The 21716-nt window shown below is 37.9% G+C and overlaps 1 protein-coding gene across 1 annotated transcript in view; it reads right to left on the bottom strand.

The window, feature by feature from the left end:
• EXD2 (exonuclease 3'-5' domain containing 2) overlaps positions 1-20022 on the bottom strand; it is a 32972-nt gene extending 12950 nt beyond the window's left edge. Inside the window, exons 1-4 of the mRNA XM_004681750.2 lie at positions 19911-20022; positions 13591-13964; positions 6221-6477; positions 2466-2592 (exon numbers count right to left, since the gene is read on the bottom strand). Of these exons, the coding sequence (XP_004681807.1) occupies positions 2466-2592; positions 6221-6477; positions 13591-13917 (711 nt within the window). The 5' untranslated portion in view covers positions 13918-13964; positions 19911-20022. The remainder of the gene's footprint in view (positions 1-2465; positions 2593-6220; positions 6478-13590; positions 13965-19910) is intronic.
• Positions 20023-21716: the final 1694 nt, after the last annotated feature.

Below are 21716 nucleotides of genomic sequence, written 5' to 3' on the forward strand. Positions count from 1 at the left end.
TGTTCCCCGCTCTGTAAATCTTTAAAAAAAAAAAAAAATGAACAATGATATAAAAAATATATAAATAAATAAATTATATGTATTAATTACATGTATTAAACATTTCCATGTGTATCTCCTAAAGATAAGGACACTCTCCTACACAATCACGCCATAGTTACATACTCAAGAGTATGACAAAATTTAGTAACATGCAGTCCTAGTCTAATGTCTTGTTCAAAATGTCTTTTACAGATTTTTCAGGATTTGGGACTTTCAGCATATTTACATCATTTTAGAACATTTTCAACACCCTGAAAAAGGACATTTACATCCTTTAGCTGCCAACTCCTATTTTTCCCAGTGCTAGGCAACTACTAGCTTGTCTATTCTCAAAATTTTACTTGTGAATGACTTATTTAGCATAACATTTTCAAGATTCCACATTGTAGCATATATATTTTTTTGATGAACAATATATGGGTATGGGTATACCATATTTTACTTATCCATTCATCAGTTGATAGATTTATGAACAGTAAAGGATATAAACATTTAAGAAAATCTTTAATGTAAAAGACAAAGAAAAAATAAATAACTGTGGGGGAGGGAAGGCAATACAAGAAACAGAAGAAAACTTCAAAAATCTTTAACACTCTTAAGATAATAGAAGATATACCCATTGCACAATAATGAAGTTATTTTAAAGTGAATACTCTGAAGAGATAAGGAACTCTTATAACTTAAAAATATGACAGGAATTATTTAAAATTCAATGGTAATTTTGGAAAATAATTTCTCCATAGGTTACAGATATGGGAAATCAGGGAGAAAATATTTTTCTAAGATAATAAGAGACTCAATTCAGGGGTTCTAACATGCCAATAATATGAGTTGCAGAAACAAAAGCAAGGGGAGTTTCAAAGAAATATTGTAAAAATAATCCCCTGACTTGAAGGACACGTGCTTCCAGATTGAGTCAAGGGAATTCTAAAACCATAATGAAAACACTGCCTACACCATGTATAGCAACATGGATTTTTAAAAACTAAGAATAAAGATAAGAGAGTCTAGAAAGAAAATTAAGTCACAATGAACATCGATATTGGAAGCTATAAGACAAGGAGCATTGCCTTTAAAGTTCTAAAGGCAAATGATTTCCGATCTAAAATGCTATACTCAGTCAAACTATCAGTTAATAGAGAGTGAAGCCAAACATGCAAGGTGTCATAAATTAACTTCCCTTTCTCACCAACCTATTATGAATACATTTCACCCAAACTAGAAAGGAAAAAGACAGTCAATTTCGAAAATAGAGGATCTACTATAGAAGAGAAGTGAAGGGAATTCCTAGGCTGATGTTAATTAAAAATCCAGGCAAGAAAGATTGGCAGCAGAACTGGCAAGCATGATGACAGAGAAGGGAGGTCTCCAAAGGAAAACCGAACAAACAGGTTGCCTCATATGTCAGGGTGAGCTTGACAGGAGGCCTAGTAGAGTCCAGGATTGAAAACAGTTGACATACAGAACACCAAGAAAATGAAACACAAGTATCACTCCTGTGAATACAAAAATTTGTATAAGACAAAAAAACTGCAGTTTATCGTGTGGCTATGCTATAAATAACATCAATATTAATAGTAGATGTGAATCTGATAAATATGACAATTTACCTATATTGGCAGGTACAAGAGGGAAATAAGTATTTGTTTTGGGTGTTGAAAACTTTAAGAATACTAAATCATGTTTCCCACAGAAAGAAATCAGAATAGGCAAAATAAGAGAGTAGTATACCCATGTAATAAAAATATAATTACCAGAAAGAAATGAAACTGGTTTCCTTTAAGAAGAAAGAACAATGAGAAGTAGATGGATGGTAAGGCAGGGAACTACTCACTATTTCTTAAAAGTTCTCAAAAGTGGCCCTCCCTGGTGGTGCAGTGGGTTAAAGAACAGCACTAAGAAGCTCAAGCCACTTCCACATGAGTTTGATTCCCGTCTGCCCCGGAGGAGATCCACATGGCGAGGCAGACCTCTCCTGACCTGCCCGCTGCTCCCCTCAGCAGTGTACTTCGTCGATCTGCCTGTTCTGTTCCCCGCTCTGTCTCTGGTGAATCCTCTCACCCTTTGCATCTCTGGCCTGTACCCCAGTTCTATATGAATAAATAAATATTAAAATAAAAAGTTCTCAAAAGTTTTATAACACCTTGGGTTTTTAATTATGCATTTGTACTCAATACTAAAAAACATTTTCTGAAATATCGGCATATACTAAATGCTCAAAAAAATTAGAATAGGATCTTTTACCCTTTTATTTAAATGGCATCCACACTATTATAGCCTGAGTGGTTAATCAATGAGTCTGTTTTAAGGCACTGTTACCCATTACTTAAACATATCTCATAATTGAGGACCACAGTTTTCAAAACAATTTTACTTTACAAGTAATGACTCTTCCATTCTTTAACTACTCTGACAAGAAGTACCTGTTCATCAGTAAGATTCTCAGCATCCCAGTTGCTGCAACGGAGTAGAAGGGACTTGTCAAGGGGAAAGTTCAAAACAGTCTCAGAGAGTGATTTCAGGCTAAGTCCATTACAGAGCAAATTGTTTCTATAAGAAGTAAATAAAATCATGTGTTAAAAATGGACAAAGGAAAATGACAGATAACTCAAAAAGACATATACATGGCTAATGAAAAGATGACAGATCTCATCAGAAATCAATTTAAATAATTCTATACAATTTTCATATCAGATTTCACAGATTAAAAAACTATAATATTGGGAAAGGAAAGCTTGAGAATCAGTCTAATACAAAATTCATTAATCTTTTTACAACCTTTGTGAAAAGGTTTAAAAGAAAAAGAAAAAACAGGTTAATAATAGTTATCAATATTTTGAATATGAAAATTCTCTAAATCAGCCATTCTACTTCAAGGAATTTATCCTAAGGATAAATATACATAAAATGTTATTTAGTGTTGTACTATTTATAGTTAACAAAGAACTGAAAACAACCTCAATGCTCGACAATAGAAAAATGGTGAAACAGACATTTAATATAAGAACACGGATCTATATTGATGTGATGTGATGTCCTTGATATATTAAGTAAAGAAATATTGTGAAAGAAAACATAAAATATGGCCCCTTTATGTTAAATAAATAAACTACATATAAATGTATCTGTGTGATTCTAGATGTATAGACAGAGGAAATACAGAGATAACTAGAAACATATTGATCAAATTTTCATACTATTTCTGATTGTAGAATTTGGGGAGGTTATCAATCTTGTTAAGATCTTTCTATATTTGAATTGACTAGTGTTTGTATATTTTCAAACCTGTAAAAAGATTAAGACTTTTTATTGATGGGGTAAAGGTATAATAAAAAAAAAAATACCCTATTTTTTTTCTGCTCTTCACTTTCTAATAAAAATAGCTGCAGCTTGGTGAAAAAAATGAATTTGTCCAAGGACTAGAGACTTCAACCAAAAGATAAATATGAAATTAAGAACACATTGATCTACCTACAAAACTAGAGCTGACTTCTTGGATGCCAAGTGAGTAGCTAAAGGTTTAGAGTGGGAAGCCTTTAGGTGGAGGTTTACATCAGTGTTTCATCATTCAGGATTCCTTCAGACACTGCAGGAAATGGTATCATTGTAATGATGAAGTACATCATTCTTTGCTTACAAAAACAAGCAGTTCATTGAAGGATTCCAGCACCCAAAAAGATAACACTGACTAAAAACTAAACACAGGTACAAAATACTTAGGTAAAATACATAAAATCTTGTTTGAATTAATAGAAATTAAGGATTTGAGGGAAATATAAATAAAAGTTGCTTTTAATGGAATAGGGGCCCTCCCTGGTGGCTCAGTGGATCAAAGCACAGCACTAAGAAGCTAAAGCCACTTCTGCATGAGTTCAAACCCCGCCTGCCCCAGAGGTGACCACATGGCTCCTCAGACCTCTCCTATCTTGCCGGCTGCTCCCCTCAACAGTGTACTTCATCGATCTGCCTGTTCTGCTCCCCACTATGTCTCTGGTGAGTCCTCTCACCACCCATATACCTCTGGTCTGTACCCCAGTTCTGTATGCACAAATAAATAAATCTTAAAAAAAAAAAAGTGCAATCTCCTAGAAATTGTACTCAGGATAAGTCTGGGGAATGGCCTTGGAAATTGCATTTTGATAAGCAGTTTTGGGGGCTCTGAACTGATTCTGGGGACCACACTAGAGAAATTTCACTGGAGAGAGAGTAACTTAAAAACTAAGATTTTTCCTGTTCACCCTGTAGTTTCAGAGCCCAGAAATGTTGGACAGTGATCTTATTGTTTTTCATGAGGTGGCATTGGTTTACCACACCGTGTGTGATTTAGAGGCCTGGAGTCACACCTCTTCAGACGTATGTTGCCACTCACGCCCACTTCCAAAGCATCAATAGCCTTTATTTTGCTTTTTATTCTGCTATTTACTTTTCAGTTAATGTATCTATGACTTCTTTCACATTTTCACAGCTATCTGACACTCCAGGCGTAGACATTCCATAGTTCTTGAAATCAACTAGCCTCAATAAAGGGCAGCACTTAACCTTAGTTATTTAATTCCTTGTAGGTTATTAGTCTTAATCGTATTATTTTGGGAAGGCTTCATATTTCCTGGGGATAAATTAAAGACAAAATGCCACCTTTACCACTTCAAGGTTTCACAAAGAGAAATTCCCAGGCTATGTGCAACAATCTCAAAAATAAATCACTATCAGTTAACATACAATAAAAAATATAGAGTAAGATGAGAGGAACACAGCATTAATTATCTCACTCCCCAGAAAGTGCTCTTCTCCAACGGCAACGACAAATAACAACTGCACAGAGCATAAGTCAGGGGCAACCAATAGCTGATAGTGCTAAGTATAGTTCTTGTGCTCTAATGGCAAATTTCTTGGAGTATAATGTCAAAAGTATCATTTTAGTACTAAAGTATATAATAATAAAAGTTATATTTTACATTTTAATACAATTTTGTTAAAAAAAAATAAAAGGTCTTATAAACCTTCATTCTTATTCCTAGAGAAGTAATATTCAGCTTTGGCCAAATTCCTATATTGACACTTGGAGATTCTGCAGTTTGCCAGATAAATTTGGTTCACCTCTCATTTGTATATAGTTATAGAGGGGGCTGTAACTGCGGAGTCAGAGATCTGTAAGGAAAACCCAACCAGATGATAATGGTGCTAAAGTAGTAGCACCCTGCACTTTTGACCTACAAACCAGTTCTTATATGCATAAAAATAATAATTGCTTAAAAAAATTTGATATTTCATTTATAAAAGTTTTATTTATATAAGCAATACTACTAAACTAAAATTTTATTTTGTACTAAAAATTACAATCGACATAGATTTTAATCAAAACTTCCTTTATCCTTTATGCTGTCAAATTTCTACACATTTAACATCAGTGTTATTTGGGGCAAGAAGAGACTACTACAGCCCATGCTATTAAAACAAAGACCCAAACATACGCATAAGAAGACAATACAGATTCCATAAAAAAGTTAAAATAAATTTCCACAGAACATAATTTCAAGGGAAAGGGAAATCTTTCTTTCTCCCAGTCAGGGCCTAGGTCTACCACTATTTTGGCCTAAAGCAATGCATGCAAACTCAGTGCTTATCAGAATGAGTAGGAGTTGCAGTGGGAGCAGTGTAGACTGACTGAGTGAATAAGCCTGCTCATCCAGAAGGCAACCACTGGCTGGGAGCCACGCACCGCAGAGTGAGCATGCTCACTTTGTCTTACTGTAGTCAGATCACCTAATTTTTTTAAGAGAAACTAGAAGTACAGATTCTTTTCCTTAAATCTTGATTTTAGTATTACAAAAATACAAGCTGTTACATTAAATCTTAATACTTAAACTGAGATTTACTCAAAACATCACATGAGAAAGAAAACACCTGCAGCCCTAATTTAGCCAGTAGAGCCCATCATTCATTTTACGACCCTTTCCTGACAGAGACACCTTACTCAAGTTTTATCTAGGAAGATCAATTCAAAGTAACTAGTATTCTCAGAAACTGGAATACTTCCTCACAAATTCAACATGCATTTCAAAAATCTCCAGGTTTCTACAGGACTTTATGTTTCACTATTGGTTTTCATCAATCTACAAAACTTACTAAAATATTTGCCCCACAGCTATATGAAGCCTAGCATTCACAGAAACCATACCTCTGCCTCATGGCTAAATAACGGAGGTCCAGGTATCCCCTAACAACAAGGCTATAATCCTGCAGAAGCTTGCTGGCATCTTCTGAGCATCCTACTCCAACTTTTAAAATAGTGCCATCTGCCAAAATGTCCAATAATGTTTTTGGTAGTGTTTTTCCTCCACAAGTCAACTTGGGCAAGCGAACCAAGACACAGAAGCCACTTGGAGCAGCCACTTGTAGGAGTGACAGAGGACTGGCTTTGCCTTCCAAATTCACCTGCAACAGAAAAACAAGGCCACAGTTTATCCACTAGCATAGCACCAAAGTATAAGAGGCACCTCCTTAACTTCCAAAGGGAGCAGTTGACCAGATTGTTATCCATAGCCAAGGATAAGCCTACGCTAACACTAACGACTGCAATGGAAGCTAAGAAGCAGCAACCCAACAAAGGGCCAAATTCCAGGGTCTGAAACTCGAACAGTTCATAGACAGGGACCAGCAAACACTAAGGATCTCTGGGACATACATTAGCAGAGTCAAGTTAAACATATACTTTTAAAAGGCTAAAATGGAAAAAGAGAGCCAGGAACTGAGTGCCAAGTGATAAACACACACTTTTTCACTATGTAGATTTCCAAATGAACACGCTGTGACTAACTGATTTATCATATCGTCACTCTCTCAAGATCCAATTTTTCGAGAGGTAGGAAATAACAGTGCTATAAATGTTACCTACCAATAAAACACAAATTCTAGTAGTTCAAAGTGCTTTCTTAGCACTTATGGTCACCAAATATAGTTCATCAAAGAAAAATATATATTTATCTTAAGCTGAGATCTTTAAGAGGTGAAAATAAATATATATTAACTGATCCAGTTTAAATTTTTTGAGGTCATAGATAACTTGGAGAAAATGTTTAAAGTTAAGAAAGTTATCCCAGAAAATTTTACATACAAAATCCACATTAATTAAAGGCTCCCTAAAGCTATTCAGGGGACAAAGGTTAAGCAGTCAATAAATGCAATCCTCCTCACTTTTCAGAAGAGAAAATATAAGGCCTACTGGTGAAGTAGTTTGCCTAAATAATAAGAGATAATGGCAAAGTCATATCTAGAATCTAAATCTCCTATTCTCAAGGAAAATAATTCTCAACCAAGATTAATTTTGCACTCCCTCCATCTCTCCCCAGCCCTCCATCCCATGGAGCATCTGGCAATGTCTGGAGAAATTTCTGGCTGCCACACTTAAAGGGGAGAGGTGTACCCTGGTGTCTAGTAGTTACAAGAGGCCCTAAACCCAAGTGTTCAGGACAGCTCCTCACACACAAAAAAAGAGTCACACACAAAAAAAAATGGTAACTAATAACAGGGAATGGAACCCTGATCCAGTTGGGTTCTCTACTACATTATCGGCCTTGCACCAGGTGCCACGGTGGATACAAAATTATGTACGGGACGAAACCTGTCTTCAGGATTACCACCACAAAGGAGTGCAATACACTAAGCTCATACCACAGGAATTAAGTGGTAAATACCAAGGAGTAGTTCAAACAAATTAGAGAGATATGTCAGAGCTGGGGTAGCCAAAATCACAAAGAGGAAAATAGTCAAGATCACAAAGAGTAACCTATTAAATACCAAAGCCAGTGCTAATTAAAACCATGGTTCAACTCACAAAAGCCTTAGGATTTGATTTCTCTTCACAGACACTCCTTTATCAACCCTATTTCCATATCCTCAAATGAAAGCATGTCAGTTTCATCTCTAATGTGCCTATTTCTTGGATATCAGCCAAAATCAAAAGGACCTATGACTTGGGTTCCTAGTCTATAACATTTAATTAAGGCGAGGTCAAATCAAGATGAGTAATTTCTTCCCTCTGTAATATTAAATCTGCCCAAGAAGAAACTATAAATCTCTACTAATACATAGTACTGCTAATTCAACATAAGACTCACCACAAATTCCTAAGGCCAGATCTTTGCACATCTTTCTGACTAAAATACATTAAATACATAGCTAGGTAGATATATAAGTTGTCATTTTAATACTGTTTCTGGATTGTGCTTAAGATTCAAGTGTATTATAATGAAAGCTTTCCCACTAGGAATCCAAATGTTATGATTCCATAGATATTTAATTTATACTGGATATATAACTGGAAGCATAACTATTCTAGCAGAGTCAATCTGGAAATAAGAGTAGATACTCTTTATTTCTCATATATTCCTCTTTTGCTATCTAACTTTTTTTGGTCTTAATTATCACATAAGGAAAAAAATGGACCACTTAAATTTCATTAATTTAATTTAATCCAGTGGCTTCTGATTTTTCTTGATTAGTTAATTCATATAAATTGGGGACTACAGGATATACACATGTATTTACAACTATATACATGTAGTACTATACTGTTTTGTATGTATAACATACACAAAAGCAAAACATTTCTAATGAATGGCATCACAATCACTGCAGTCAAGCCGATGCTGCCACTGCCAGATCTCTAGCACAGCACAGTCAGCGTCACCCCCTGTGTTCTTCAGCACTGCTGCCAGCGCTGGGTCCTTGGGCCAGGTATCATTTGAGCTGTTTCTAGCGTTCTAAGGACAGCAGCAAAGAAAGGCCTGTGTTCTGAGCACTAAAGAGAGGGCATATGGTTATAAAGTTTCTGCTTTTACAAAATTACTACAGAATTTACATGTTGGATCACTTCACCTGCCATAATGGCACAGGTAGCAACTGCACTTGTGGGAAAAAAATCTGATGATGAAAATTCCATCCTGAAGCAGAAAGGCCCCAGGATCTTGCCCATGACAAGTTCCGGGCCCAACACAATGGCTCCCAGTTTTTCACCTGTGCTGTCAAGACTGAGTGGCTGGATGGAAAGCGTGTGGTCTTTGGCAAGGTGAAGGACAACATGAATACTGTGGAAGCCATGGAGTTCCTCGGGTCCAGGAATGGTAAGACCAGCAAGAAGATCACTACTGCTGTCTGTGGACAAATCACTAGTAACTTCAGCTACTGTTTTATCATAGCCACCAGACTATTCCTTCTGTAGCTCGAGGGTACCTTCAACCTAATCTGCCTGAAATATCCTGTAATCTTTATGATCTCCCTATAGTTCTTTGGGCTCCATTTTTCTTTATCCTCTTCCAAGCCTAGCTGGATTACAGAGTTAAGTATATGCTCACGAAATAAAAAATAAAAAACAACAAAATTCATTATAAACAAAATTTCTAACTCTTTTTTCCCTATATTTCAGAGATTAATTACTTAGAGAACATAGGTTCAGAGATCATCCTTCCTCCCTAAGTCACTGGACAATCCATTTAGCTTCAGGATTCTTAAAAGTCCAAAACTAAAAAAACTTTCTGCAAAGGTCCATGATTCTTCAAATGATCCATACAGGCAGTAGAGAATAAAAAATGACCTGGTTTCACTGGGGCTGAAATAGGTCAACTAATGTGCATCCCTAGGTCTGTAGAGTTTAACATATCAATTAAATTTAGACCATAGCTTTGAAACAAAAATTAGCTTGCCCTATTCAAGTCACAGAATAAAGGCCCAAAGTGGCTGGATATTAATAAGGGAAGAATGGGGGAAATATAAAAGGACAAAATCATATATGTGCAGAAAGTCCAAAACATATGAGTCCTTAAAAACATTTAGATAACTGACATTTGAATTTTACTTAAAACAGTAGCAGGACAGATCAGTAAGTAGAGTACTGATGTGATCTCATTTGCATTTTTAAAAGACCATTTAGTTACTATATGGAGAAGGAACTGTACATGCACAAGAACCCAAGCAGGGAAGCAAGATACTGAATATTTCCTACTTGCACTAGGGAGGAGGTAAGGGAAATATAGAGAATGTAAATTCTATTTTGGAGCTAGCACTGTTGATACTTCCTAAGTACCAACAGAGAAGTTAGTAATAAGAAAAGGGGGCCCTCCCTAGTGGCACAATGGGTTAAAGTGCAGCACTGAGAAGCTGGCTGCACCCTCTTCAGTAAGAGTTCTATCCTGCCCTCCCCCTAGGTGAGCCACAAGCTTGGCAGACCTCTTCTGTCTTGCCCGTTGCTCCCCTCAGCAGTGTACTTCTTCGATTTGCCTGTTCTGCTCCCCACTCAGTCTCTGGTGAGTCCTCTCACTGCCCTGCACCTCTGGTCTGTACTCCAGTTCTGTATATATAAATAAATAAATCTAAAAAAAAATAGCAAAAAAAGGGAGTAGATCTCAGGCAAAATAGACAACACTAAATCATGGTGCTTAGGTATACATGCTTAAGACGTAAGAGTATAAAGAAAAACAAGAAAGTGAGTATCATGAAATCAGTATAATGATGACCCTTCGAGGGAAAGTGTTTGTAGGAGACACCAGGGGAGCCTTTGCAGTACTAGCAGACTTCTGTTTCCTGACCTAGTTTCTAGTTACTCTGCTGTTTATTTGGCTATTTATTTTGTTTCAGGCACTAAGTTAAAAAAAAAATACTCAAGAAACAAGTTAAATAACAGATTAGACAAAGTTAAAGAAAAAGAAAAGAAACTATAAAAGAGGCCTGAAGAAATGATGCAGAATGACTCCACAGAGTCTAACAGGTGCTAAATATAAGTCACTGGGCCCTAACATGTGGTGCAATGAGTTAAAGCACAGTACTATGAAGTTATCTGCAGCCACTACAGCAGGAACTTGATCCCTGGCCAGGGAGCTGACCCACATGGCGCAGCAGATCTCTCCTGTCTTGCCCACTGCTCCCCTCAGCAGTGTATTTCAGCACATCTGCCTATTTTGCTCCCCATTCTGACTCTGGTGAATCCTCTCACCTCTGGCCTGTACCCCAGTTCTTGTATGCATAAATAAATAACTCTTTAAATATCTATATATTTAAAGACACTGCCAGACACATAGAATAGCATTAAAAAAATCAAGAATATAGCTGATGAAATTCCAGCAAGAAAGGAAGTAAGGAAGAAAGGGAGGAGTCAGAAGAGCAAGAAAAGGGAGAACATAGTTAGGTAATCTCCAAAGAGAATCTTAAAGATACTAATTCTTATATCCAGATCTCTCTCTGAAGCCCACACTGGAAATACAGAAGAAAAATAAAACCTAAACTGGGTCCTCCTTGGTGGCACAGTGGGTTGGAGAGCAGCACTGCTAAGCTGGCCTCAGCGCTTCAGTGAATTCACTGCCCGACCCTGGAAGTGATCCACATGGCATGGTGCGGCCGACCTCTCCTGTCTCACCTGCTGCTCCCCTCAGCAGTGTACTTTGTCGATCTGCCTATTCTGCTCGCCACTCTGTCTCTAGTGAAGTCTCTCACCGCCTCTGGCTTGTATCCCAGTTCTGTATAAATAAATAAATTCTTAAAAAAAAAAAAAGAAAACCTAAATTTATCAGAATGAATCTTTAGAATCACAAACTCAAAAAGAAGATAATAAAAAGCATTACAAAATACTGGATTATATACAAAGAAGCAACACTAGGACAGATATTTATCTTGAACAGGAACAATGATCAAAGTCAGAACACAATGGAATACAATCTTGGAAATGATACATTGTGAAACTAGAATTCCATACACAGTGGAAATATCTTTCAAGATCACGGGTAAAATAAAGAGTTTCAAAACATTAACTGCTTACTATCAATGAGTCCTCAAGTAATGAAATTCTAAACAATGACCCTAAGGAAAAACATCCCAAAAAAGTCAGAGATACAAGGAACAATAAGTAAAGAAAAAGATAAACATTTTGATAAATCTAAATAAGTGCTGGCTATATGAACAAGGACAAGAACAACAATAACTAGAAACACTCAAAAGTGAATAAAAGAGAAAGGTAAACAGAAATGAAAGAATGCAGAGAACAAGGATGGATGACTTTTTAAGTTTTACTGTGGTAGTAATCAGAGAAATATAATCACACCAGAAGGGAGATGTGGCATCTACAGTGAGTTCAATACATATCAAAAGTCAAAATGAAATGGGTTCTGATTATTTGTTACATGAACTTACCCATGCCTCTACCCATTATAGTAATTAACACATCATTATTAAATTGCTGTTAATCTTTGTGAATAAAAATTAAACTGTAAGCACAATTGCTATTACTACTCATTCTCTTTAGACTATCCTGTTGTTACTGCAATTATACTACAATTTAATTGGAATAGTCAAGGTATACTAAAGCTCACTATTCACTAATATTTTCTTCTATTGTTGTTAATATAAATGTTTTCTAAAATGACATAATTTCTTCTACAATAGACTAGATGATCCAAGGTCATTAGTATAAACAACTACTACTAATAGAGATATAAAGAAATAACCTTACTAGTTAAGGTGTAGAGTATGTGTTCTCTTTGTCATCACTGAATTACCATCATAGCCCTTTGATCAACCTGTCATCTGATTTTGTGGCAATTATTGTGTTCAAGGCTTCTTTCCATTACATTTCCTTGCTCTTGGCTATATTTTAGATATTCAAAATATATCTATCAGAGAATCTTGGCAAGGTATTAAGCTTAATTAATAAGATGATAACTAATAAGATGATAACTAACATTTATATTTTCAAACTATCTTCTCTTTCAAGGAGATTCAAGTTCACTCTGGGAATCTGAATGACAGAAGAGCAATTGTACCATATTATTTTCATCACAATTATGTAACAATCCCCCCAAATTCATAGCTATTAGAAAAAATAACCAGACGGTTAAGTAAGCCCTTGGCTCAAGTGCTGGCTATTAACTTCCTAGTCTTAGGCAAGTAATTAAACCTTTTAAACCTGTATTTCCTATCTGGAAAGTGAGGATAATAAGAGTATCCTCTTATATATGTTTAATGTAAAAATTGGATGAGATGAAAATTGAATGAGAAAATAAAACAGCATAGTACTTGCTTATAATAAATATTTCAAACTTTAACTGTTATTTTTAAATACTGATTTGCATAATAATTTGTTTAAATAGACTTCCTAACTATCTTCTCTGTGCCACACTTACGAAAATACTGTTAAAGACACTGACAGCAGCTAATACTTAATAAGCAGTTACCTACCATATGTTAAAATTGTGCTTAAGTCTTTATCGGGGTTATCTATTTGAATCTTTACATACAAGTCCAAGGCTCAAGAAGGTTATGTAGCTTGTCTGAGATCACAGAATAAGTAACGAAAATAGAACTCATACTGGTTTGACCTCCAGAATCCATGACTGTAAGCACTCCCCTATCCTGAGACAAGAAAGTTTCTCCTGCTAAATCTGCTTATAGGCAAGTTGAGAACAAGCCAGTTCTTCTTTAATTTTATTCTCTACTTGATTATTCAAAGTATTACTTGGAAACGTAGAAAAGATTTTTCTTTTCAATTTCTGTATTCTAACTTACCCACTCACAGTCCATTCCAAGTACTGGAAAATCTTCTAACTCACTCCTAAGCAAGGGCTCAATTTGGTCCCACTCTGCCTCCTGAGACACAGTCACCACCTTTGCTTCCAGGATCCTCTGCTTCCAGGAGGCTATGGGGCCACTAGAGTGCAGCTGGCCCTCTTCTGGAGCGGGCAGCTCCCTCCTGCAGGGCATTTTCCGCTGCTGAGTAGCATGGCTGGCTTTCCTCCTCCTTCGGTGCTGGATGCCTTTCCACAGGACAAAGCCCCCCACAACCATGCCAAGAAGGGTGGTCACTGTTAAAGCCACTAAGTGCTGTTGAAACATCTTCAATTTTTCTGCTGTCCAGGAAAGCACATCACTAACTCCACAACCTGCAAACCAAATGACAAAATGTATTTATGCATAGAATATAAACCTTCATGGAAACAAGTTTTCCCCTTAAAAAATGATCTATTTAATATAATCCAAGAACCCACAAACTCAACATGGTGATATATTTCTATGTTCAGTACTCAAACTACCTTCACTATCACCAGAAAGAGAAGTTAGACTCTTACTAATGTTAGTAAGTAAATTTGAGTTAGCAGACCTCCTTCAAGGGGTTTTCACTTTCAATCTTCATTCTCTAAAAGTGAAATGAAAAGTTGTGCTTTTCAATAAAAATCTAGTCACTGGCAAGTTGGTGGTAGCTAATTTTACTTCTCTAGAAAGTGTGGGTAGTGAGGAGGGAAGCAAACAGACTTAAAAATGGGTTTTCTGTTGCTGCAGAAGTCTCAGCAGTCCTCTATGGGAAATTATGAGGATAAATTAGGGCAGTACAGAAGGGAAAATAGGAGAAGAAGAGAAAAAGAAAAAATCTTAAGGAGTAACCCATGATGATCAGAGGAGGCTGCAAATGGAAATGTCTGCAAGAAAAAGGCAGAACAAAAATAAGTAAAGCAAGTCACGGGCAAAAAAAAACCTGACAGAGGCCCTATTAATTATGTAAGAAGTATCTTCATTCCTATCACAAAATAGTCTCTACTTTTCTTACAATGTGCTTTTCCCCATTGTCTTGTTTTCTACCTATTTTTGACAGACAGTTATATACTAATATTTCTATGCCATTTTAAAAATAACAGTAAACATGTAACAATAAATGGCAAGTGGCTGTTGGCCTGAGTGACGAGAGAAAACGGCAGCAGCCGTTCTAAAGGAGCTGACTCAGGGCAGGCACAAGGCCCAGTGCAGTCAGCTACCTTGATTATTCAGATGAAGTTAGATATCAGGATTTTATGTGAAACGTTGCCATTTTTAAGTGTTAACAACAGATTTACAGTTTTTAAAACAATGTACAGACACACTCCATGCAGGAAACATGCACAACTTCCAAAGTGGATCAGTCCTTAAAAGATCAAGGAATCCGAGAAAAAAAAAAACAAAAAATCTTAAAGCCAGCAAGATAGTTCCCAGAGCCATCAAACAAAAATATCCATTGGTATCTGAATCCGAAAGGATCTTCAGGACCATTCAGGAAAATTATGGAAAATAAAATCTGAAACATGAACATGAGGCAACAAGAAGTAGAAATTCTCAATTGAAAAATATTTTTTTTTAAAAGATCTATTTATTTGTGCATACAGAACTGGGGTGCAGGCCAAAGGTTCAGGGGCGGTGAGAGGCTTCACCAGAGACAGAGTGGGGAACAGAACAGGCAGATCGACGAAGTACACTGCTGAGAGGAGCAGCGGGCGGGTCAGAAGTCTGCCACGCCATGTGGTCACCTCCGGGGCAGCCGCGAAAGCGGCTTTAGATTCTCAGTGCTGTGCTTTAACCCGCTGCGCCACCAGGGAGGGCCCTCAATTGAAAAATATTTTTTAAAAATTTAACACACAATATTCCATAGACACAGTAAACAGTAGATCAGAGGTGGCAGTTACTAAAGATGATCTGAGGAAATCTTCCAAAATACAGTGTAAAGAGGTGGAAAACAGGGCTTCCCTGAGGGTGCAGGGGTTGAGTCGCAGTTCTAAGAAGTTATCTGTAGCTACTGCAGCATGAGTTCAATGCCTAGCCCCAGAGGTGACCCACAAGGCATGGCAGACCTCTCCTGACCTCAGCCGTGTACTTCATCAGTCGGTCTGTTCTGCTCCCCACTCTGTCTCTGGTGAACCCTCACACTGCTCCTATACCTCTGGCCTGCAGTCCAGTTCTGTAAACATAAATAAATAAATCTTTAAAAAAGAAAAAGTAAAATAGAAAACCCAGATATAAACACACAGGTTTATGAACAACTAATCTTTGACAAAGGAGCAAAGAAGATACAATGGAACAAAGAAAGTTTGTTCAAAAAATAGTGCTGGGAAAATTGGGAAGCTACATGCAAAAAAATGAAACTAGATCACTACCTCACACCATGCACAAAAACCAACTCGAAGTGGACTAAAGACCTAGACGTAAGAATGGAAACCATAAAATACCTGGGAGCAAAGATGGGCAAAACACTACACGACCTATACCTCAGTAATATCTTTGAAGATACAGCACCCAATGCAACGATAGTGAAGGAAAGGGTAAATAGATGGGACTACATCAAGTTAAAGAGCTTCTGTACAGCAAAAGAGACATTACAAAAAACAGACAGCCCACTGATTGGGAAAAAATTTTCTAACACAAAATCCTCTTTCTAGCGATAAAGGATTGATCACAAAGATGTACAACAAAAATAAAATTTTTGTTCATGAAACTCAACAAAAAGAAACAACCCCATCAAAAAATGGGCAGAAGAGCTAAAAAGACACTTCTCCAAAGAGAAAATGCAGATGGCCAACAAGCATATGAAAAAATGTTCAACATCACTTGTAATATGGGAGATGCAAATTAAAACCACAATGAGACACCACCTTACCCCAGTGAGAATGGCCCATCTTCAAACAACTAGCAACAGAAGCCCACTGGGATTATAACTGAGACGGAAAAAGGCACAAAATGATGTAAAAGCAAACTATTATATTAATTTAAAAACTATTTGATAAGCTGGTTCTAAAGTTAATTAGGAAAAGAAACTAAGAATACAAAAATATAGTTTTTTAAAGAATGAGTCTGTAAGCTGATGAGGTCTATCACTTGCAATAAAATAGTAAGTCATCTTATTAGATATCAAACTATCATATATATTTAATATGATGTTGTGGTTTTGGCCCAGTAAAATAAAAAATGAGGCCACAGAACAGAGAGTTCAGAAACACTGTAAGAGAAATTAGTACTTGATAAAGGTGGCATTCAGATAAATGCATCAAGAATGAACTGGCTATTCTGAGTGGCACTATTCAAAAAGCCTTAAGTATGTATACCACACACACAGAAAAAAAAGTCCTGCTCTGTCTCAGTGTAAAGCAGCATTTTCAACTCGGCACTATTGACACGTTAGGTCAGAGAAATTCTCCGCTGTGTGGGTTAGGCTGAGCACTGCAGGACAGGTAGCGGCAGACAGGTAGCGGCATTCCTGCCTTCTACCTACTCGCTGCAGTTTTAGCACCAGCACGCCAAGTGGACAACCAGTAAAGTGTCCAGACACTGTCAAAAGGCACCTGGACAGCAAAATATCTCCTATTTGCAAACCACTCGGGGTAAAAAATAACCACAAAATCAAAATACAGTAAAAGACTGCTTCAAACTAAACTTCAAACACTGGCTCAGCAAAGATGTCATTCTTGTTTTTAAAAACAAGCCAACTTTAAACAACCTATGTTTGGAATAAATATGTAGAACTATGTACATGACCAAAGGTTAATATCAAGAATATACAAAAAACTATTTTCTTTAAAAAAAAAAATACATCCCAATAGAAATTAGACATTTTTCAAAAGGGGAAATACAAGTAAGCAGCAGTCATGATGAAAATGTAAGTGCCAGTATAGGAGCAACCTCTCATTCAATGGGAGATAACTCTGTGGCAGAAGGTAGAACTTTCTGGAGAGTGATGTCCCCATGATGTACTTGGGAGGCTGATAGAAAATAGGGTGGGGCTGGTACGTTGGCAGTTAAACTGTTGGTGCTTTGGCAGTTAAACTGCTAGTGAGGAGGAAACCACTGGAGGAGGCACCAGCTCGCAGCTTCAGGGAGGCTTCAGCTTGGACCTCCATCTCTGTTCACAAATAGCATCTGCTGGTGTGCAGCCAAGAAACTCATCCCCTCTCTCTGGCTCTCACTTCTCCCTTTGCTCCCTCCTTCTGTAAATAAATCCTGTTGTTGTTTCTATCCACGTGTAAGCTTTTGGGTTGAGACCTACATTCTTAAGCATACAGGTGAGGACCCACCAACTGGATCAATCCTGGTTACCAAGGTTTGCCCCATTTCAAAACCACTAGTAATTCGGGAAATATAAATCAAAATACCAATGAGGGCCCTTCCTTGTGGCACAACAGGTGCCACAAGGTGCCACAACAGTTGCAGTGCTGCAACTGCTTCAGTGCGAGTTCAATCCCAAGCCCCGGAGGTGACCACAGGGCATGGCGCCAGACCTCTTCTGACCTGCCCGCTGCTCCGCTCTGCAGTATACTTTTGTCAGCTGGCCTGTTCTGCTCCCCACTCTGTCTCTGGTGAATCCTCTCACTGCCCCCGTACCTCTGGCTTGTACTCCAGTTCTGTATGCACAAATAAATAAATCTTTAAACAAAAAACACCAATGAGAATCATTTTCCACTCATCAAATTGGTAAAAATAAAACCTGTTGACACCATTAAATGTTTTGAACATACATTGTTATATCCTACTGGTGGACATCTGGCATTAAATATCCCAGCCTTCTACCCAGCAACTCCATCTGCAGGTTTCTACCCTTGAGAAATGCTTGCATAGGCTCATGGACACATGTGGAAGGATGTTTTCTAACACAGTGCCTTAACAGTGAAATACTGTACTTAATCTATCTAATCTTACATATTATGAAATCTTGACGTATTACGGAGTTTACCGAACAAGAAGAATAAGGCAGAATCGCTACAAAGAAAAAGTTCCAAGATTCATTTTTAAGCATAAAAGGTTAAGTTGCCATATAGGTATAATGTGCCACATTTATGAAATGAATATTTGTAAAATTGTAACAAAACCGTTTTTAAAAAACTATTTTATTTATCTTTATTTATCTTCTTAGACTCACCAGAGACGAAGTGGGGAGCAGGACAGGCAGAAGACTGACTGAAACACACTGCTGAGGGGAGCAGTGGGTGAGACAGGAGAGGTCTGCTGGACTATATAGGTCTCTTCCTGATGGGGGAATCTAACGCACACTGCAGTGGCTACCTATAGCTTCAAAGTGCTGAGACTTAGCCCCCTGCACCATCAGGGCCGCCCCCTCATAAAGTCTTATATACGTCTATCATACAAACACTTGTCAATGAATGCAAAAAAGATAGAAAAATACAACACAAAATGATAAATATTTTGCAGAAACAGATCAAAGAAGAACAGAAAAAGGAAAGAGATAGGTCAAAGAAGATCTACTTTAATTCTTTAGATGAATGCTTTACAAGATTGTAAACTTGACCCAAATTAATCATTATTCTCCACTCGCCCCCCATTAAACCTCTTCTCCCTCACTTCCTAACTCTGGTATTAACAAAACCTCTCAGTGCAGTTCCTTCTTGCCTTGTAATACTTTAAAAATACAATATAAATAATATAGTGTTTTCAAGGAATAGATATCTAAGGGCGTTTGCATATCTAAATCCTGAAAGTTTTGGATTTGCTTATTCAATTTTGTAATAAATAATGATTATAGGTCCAGGCTTGATGTAGACTGGGATGCCAAAAGACAGGCGGTTCCTAGCTAGGCCCAGAGGAGCGGGTGTGGCCTGGGAGAAAAGGGGTGGTAACAATGGTGGGGGGGGGGTAGGGATAAGTCCCCACGAATGGAGGAGGAGGGGACTGTAATCGTGGACGCCTGGAAACCACCTGCGCCCAAGGAGTTAACAGGTACTGCGGGGTAGTGCCACCTTTTCAGCTGACGGGTCAAGAAGCCATAGGGTGTGATAAGTGCTCCCGGAAAGAAGGGGATCCGCGAGCAGCCGGGAAGAGGGTGACGGCCCTCATTCGGCATCTGGGCGCCGAACCGCCCGCGACACGGGCAGGGTGGCCAGGAGGCTCCCGCCGACTGCGGGGGCGGGGAGAGGGGCAGGGCCAAGTGCTCAGAGGTGGCTGGGTCCCCGTAGTCAGTCGCTCCCGCACACGGTGGCTTCCCTAGCCCCACGAGCCCTCTCTTCAGTCCGCATTGGAAACGCCCTCCGCCCCTCGAAAGAGCTGGTGGAAGGACTCGCGGGGTCCTGATCCTCACTTACCTGCTGCCTCGGACCCAACCGAACACCTGCTGCGCTTCACGCTGAAGCACTGGAACCCCCGCGACCACCTGCGCGCATCCACCCGGATCCACTAGGGAAGAAACCACTTCCGGTCCCGCGACATCCTAGGAAGACGTAACCCTAGCTGGGGTGTACGCCACGCCAGCTAGTGGGTGACGCCATCTTGTACGGAAGTAGCTAGGGCTGCTGTTGTCGCCTCAGTTTCTCCACTGTTGAACAAAGGAGATAAAAATTGGAAAGGTTTAGCATTTCTTCAGAAAAATAGTACTTTTGTTTTTGTTTGTATGTATGTTTGTTTTGGTTTTAAGGGGAGAAGCCTTTGTACCCCTCACATGTGCATTACAGAACATCTGTCATTAATTAGCTGCAGTAATGTTTCTCTACATTAATTTCTTAACTATTAGCTGATGAAGGTAAATAGGAGGCACTATCTTTAATAATGGATTCTTTACTAGCACTATATTTTATCTTTTGCTTATCCTAAAAGCATTTGTATCTTTTGTAACAATAACCACACCTTTCATTTAATCTTTTGTAACAATAACCACACCTTTCCAATCGATCAGCCAACCAGTTTTTATTAGCAATCTTTATTTTATGTTGTATTAGCAATGTTACATGTGAAGCAGCTTATGTGTGTCTTGTGCTGTAACTTTGTCATGGAATTTATAAAACAGGAGAAATGAGATGTGCATAAATAACCAAGAAGGGTATAATAATAGCTGCATTTGTTGGCTGTGTGCTCACAGTGTGCTGGGAACTTTACAAAGTACTTCACACATTTTAATTTACTTAATCCTCATAACTGCCCCAGGAGGCAGTACTATTATTAGTGCTATTTTGCAAAAATGGAGAAAGGTTAAATAATTTTGTAACTCAAAGTCAGCTTTGAACCTGGGAATCAAACTTTAATAAGTCTGATTGCAAAGACTGTTGCCCTCATCCTTATAATATATTGTCTCCAATACACGGGAAAGGTTTGTACGTTACATACGGGGGAATTTCCAGCAAATATAGAGGATTACCCTTTGTATTTTTATTTGCCCACTCCTGCAACACCTAAAAAAAAAGAGGAAGGTCTTCAAATGAGCACTATGCTCAGTGAAATAATCCAGAAGGAAAATATTGGATGGTTTCATTTATAGGAGGACTATAGGGGAAGTAAATAAGGGATCAGGAAAAAAATAATAAAAAACAAGCAAACACAATTAGCAGGCAACTATAAACCAGAGACTTTCCTGCAGGGGAAGAGGAGGGAGAGAGATCAAAGTAGGGGCAGGAAGAGCACAAGAGAATATGACGATGGTGCAGAATGAATTGGTGGTGGGAATTTTATGGGGACTATACCTGAGAGGAGAAAGCAAAACATAGCACCAAAATGAACAATGCTGTAAGAATTAGGGTTAGTGATAAATATGCATGCATACATACATACATATATAATTAATTAAAGGGCACTGATCCAGTTTATGAGATTTCCACCCTCATGACCTACCCATCTCCCAGACCTACTCATCTCCCAAAGATCCAGCTTCCTAATACTATCATATTGGGGAGCCATCTAATACTAATATAAGAATTTTGAGGGGACACATAAAATTCTGTCTATAGCATTCTTAAGTTTGAGAAAATATTCAAGAATCACCAATCGTGCAAGGAGCTTTGCAACACCATTAACATGGCAACATTTTAAGAACATATTTTTATATAGTTTTTTTATTTTATAAGTATATTTTTTACATTATTCTTCATTTGTACATTTTTTCACCTCAGTTGTAATTCCCA

The sequence above is a fragment of the Condylura cristata genome, unplaced genomic scaffold (assembly GCF_000260355.1).
Source record: "Condylura cristata isolate star-nosed mole 26May11 unplaced genomic scaffold, ConCri1.0 scaffold00013, whole genome shotgun sequence".
NCBI classification, from domain to species: Eukaryota; Metazoa; Chordata; class Mammalia; order Eulipotyphla; family Talpidae; genus Condylura; species Condylura cristata.